Here is a 3572-nt window from a genome sequence, read left to right as displayed (position 1 = left end):
AGCTGGAGGAGATGTCCTCCTGGGGCTAAAAGCAACAGTAACATCCACCCCTAGGGGTCAGCCACACTTAAGTGGCAATATACTACACTTTATATATATATATATATATATATATATATACTCATGCACAAATACGTGCAGTATATATGTGTGTATGTGTACGTGTGTGTGAGGTACGCACGCGTGTGGCGTATGTGTATTCACAGATATGCATGCATCTTAACATCGATTTCAGTTTTTGGCACAAAGTCAACAGTTTCGGGAGGAGGGGATAATTCAATTACATCGACCCCTGTACTCAACGGGTACTTATTCTATTGACTCCACCCCCGAAAGGATGAAAAGCAAAATGGACTCGGTGGAATTTTAACTCTGAATGTATGGACGGACAAAATGCCGCTCAGCGTTTGCCCGGCGTACTAACAATTCTGTCAGCTCGCTGCCTTATGCATGCACTTAATATCAACACTTAAAAAAAGGAAACAAAATTCTTCGAATAACATGGCTTAGGTTCTAAAAAATTTCCCGTAACACAACAGATGTTCTTACTTATTGCGTTTCACTCAAGACAATTGTATATTGTTTGTGCATCTAACGAGTAAATGGTGGCAATATGTTCAGGAAACTAATTGTAGTCTATTCTGGCGAATATATATTCTGTGATAAACTCATCATCATCATTACCATTTAATGCTCGTTTTTCCATGCTTGCATGGGTTTGATGTTTCAGAAAGACACCTGCTTTGTCAGTGATAATTGGCCAAATTTGTTGTTGTGGTTTTTAATGTTTATCTTAAGGCTCGGCATTCTTCATTTTAACAGCGGAGTTTCAACATGGAATTTGTCAACTTTATCATGCTATTGCTTCTAGAAGTTTTGTTTACAGCAGTCCTTAAATTATTTATTGCCCTCTCAGATGACGTTCACAAATCTTTGCGCCATCGATTTCTGATATTTTCGGCTGGTGGAAATCCTTCCTGTCATCAGCCACTTTGAAGTGCGGAATGATTACATTTTGTTGTGCCATCCTTTTGTATTTTGTTCCAGCTCTGTATTTTGGCCAATTTGTGTATACTTATACAACAACATATAATATACGTCTACGTTTATCATATTATTTTATATATAGTATAGCATATGCTAACATAGTTATTCTATAGAATAGTATACAAAAGTACATAATAAGATAAATATAGTGTCTCTGATATATTAAAACATTAGACGAAACAAGATTTACTTAAGATGATAACATACTAGTAGTTGCAACAGCTGAAAATGTCCAGCACTGGCCGAACTTTACTCCTTTCCGTTTCTTAAGGAATTCTTCCAAAATTGCAGCACTACCATTCCAAGCATAGGGAGCCATACCATCGTCATACTTTCCTGACCAGTTACCAACTAGAACACCACCATCACGTTCGTTATTATTGATCTGAAATTCGATAGAACATGTATTAAAGTATGACTGTTGAAAAAAAGCGTAATCAGAAAAACAAGCCGTTAGTTTAATTTTTATAATAGAATTAATGCTTTTAATCCTAACTGAAGATAATGTTTTTCCGATCTGAAAAACTTATAGGGATGTTGATGATTAAATATGTAATTGATTTCTTCTTGCTTAAATTTAATCGTCAAGAAATAATGTTTAGAAAAACATCACAGTCCAAAAAACATCTAAAATCTTTCTAAGCACTGATATTTAGTATTTTAATCCTTAGAGAAACTCATTCAAAATTGTTGTGTAAATCAAGTTCCATAGCACATTTGTTTCATACAATATGGTGAACTGACATCACATATTGTGAACATATGAATATTATAAAATTTTGATGTATCAGTGTGGTATTGCAAAGACATAAATGTAATTTCATGCTGATAGGATAATGTATCATACGGTGATGCAATATCATCAGTAAACATTGAACATATCAGATCATATAGTTAGTTGTGTTAATATTCTATTTGAAGAACATTTCTAGATTATGATAAAGGTGTTTTGCTATCGTGATAAAAATACTTCGAGAATTAATATAATAATGTAAGTTTCTTACGGTGAATAGCTAGCTATAAAGAAGCATTACTGTTAAGACGTGTTAATATTCAAGATAAAAATTTAGATAGTGTCAAAAGATGGAAGTATAATCAGTTTAATATACCTTCTTGATTGTATAATGATAAAATACATCAAATAGGAAGACATCACTTGTGATTGTGAAAAATTACTCGTGAGAAGCTTATAAAGTTGTAAGTGGCCAAGTATGAGCGGCGAAAATACATTCAGAAAAATAAAATGTATAAGAAAATTATGATGTGAAATTATCTGCATTCAAGATTACAAAGTCTATCCCAAGGTGAAAGTACATTAATGCTCATTATAATTTCCATTAAGATTTATAATTCAGTAGAGTATTTAAGAAGGGGAAATTCTAAACAGTCAGATACACATTAAATGTTAGAAGCATTATTTTTGCACTATTTTCTGTTTAAAAAATACGAACAAAAACACAATAATACATACTGCTCGACATAGAGCTCGGACAACACGAATGGGGCAGCCTCTAGCTTGGTCTCCGAGTTCCGACTTGTCCATTAAAGCAAGAGCTGCCATAAGGCACACGTCATCAAACTGGAAGTATAATGGAAGAAATTAAAGTATATTATAACCCTATACGGATATGCGTATGAATCTGCACTTCTAATGACAACCATGGTAATTTTACACATCACATACACATACCCATAATACATAAAAATGAACAACAGAAAGATAACCAAACCATCAAAACCCCAATGTATGATACAGTAAGCTAATCAACTCAATAACTATGCATAATATGTAGATGTATGAGTATGTGAGCACAGACGTAGGTGTATGCAAATATGTATAAGCGTTTCAACACTTGAATATGGGTATATGGATTGTATGCACAACTAGTGTCCATAATTGCGGGAAGGACATTTGCTTAGTGGGTGTAAACCCTTGTCCAATCTAGGATGTTCAAAATGTTTTTATTGTCCTCAAAATATTTTAGGGAGTGCTTTAGCACCCCTTGCACTCTCTCCTCCCGAGTCTATGCCAGGGTTAGAATTGTGCAACTGAGAGTAACTGGAGAAACAATGTCGCGTAAAGCTTTCGTAAAATATAGGTTTACCAATATTTCAACATTATATTCAAATTGCGTGGAGGCGCAATGGCCCAGTGGTTAGGGCAGCGGACTCGCGATCATAGGATCGCGGTCTCGATTCCCAGACCGGGCGTTGTGAGTGTTTATTGAGCGAAAACACCTAAAAGCTCCACGAGGCTCCGGCAGGGGATGGTGGCGAACCCTGCTGTACTCTTTAACCACAACATTCTCTCACTCTTTCTTCCTGTTTCTGTTGTACCTGTATTTCAAAGGGTCAGCCTTGTCACACTGTGTCACGCTGAATATCCCCGAGAACTACGTTAAGGGTACACGTGTCTGTGGAATGCTCAGCCACTTGCACGTTAATTTCACGAGCATGCTGTTCCGTTGATCGGATCAACTGGAACCCTCGACGTCGTAAGCGACGGAGTGCCAACAAACAATATT

General features: G+C 35.9%; 1 protein-coding gene across 5 annotated transcripts in view; it reads right to left on the bottom strand.

Annotated features, from left to right (window-relative positions):
• LOC106871880 (protein-glutamine gamma-glutamyltransferase K) overlaps positions 1–3572 on the bottom strand; it is a 427287-nt gene that overhangs the window by 56365 nt on the left and 367350 nt on the right. For all 5 annotated transcript variants that reach the window (XM_052967482.1, XM_014918634.2, XM_014918631.2 and 2 more), the window contains 2 exons: positions 2519–2626; positions 1255–1432 (listed from right to left, as the gene is read on the bottom strand). In XM_052967482.1, coding sequence (XP_052823442.1) covers positions 1255–1432; positions 2519–2626 — 286 coding nt within the window. The remainder of the gene's footprint in view (positions 1–1254; positions 1433–2518; positions 2627–3572) is intronic.

This window comes from Octopus bimaculoides, chromosome 1 (genome assembly GCF_001194135.2).
Source record: "Octopus bimaculoides isolate UCB-OBI-ISO-001 chromosome 1, ASM119413v2, whole genome shotgun sequence".
NCBI classification, from domain to species: domain Eukaryota; kingdom Metazoa; phylum Mollusca; class Cephalopoda; order Octopoda; family Octopodidae; genus Octopus; species Octopus bimaculoides.
The sequence above is the reverse complement of the archived record's forward strand: the minus strand, read 5'-3'. Positions and strand labels throughout refer to the sequence as shown.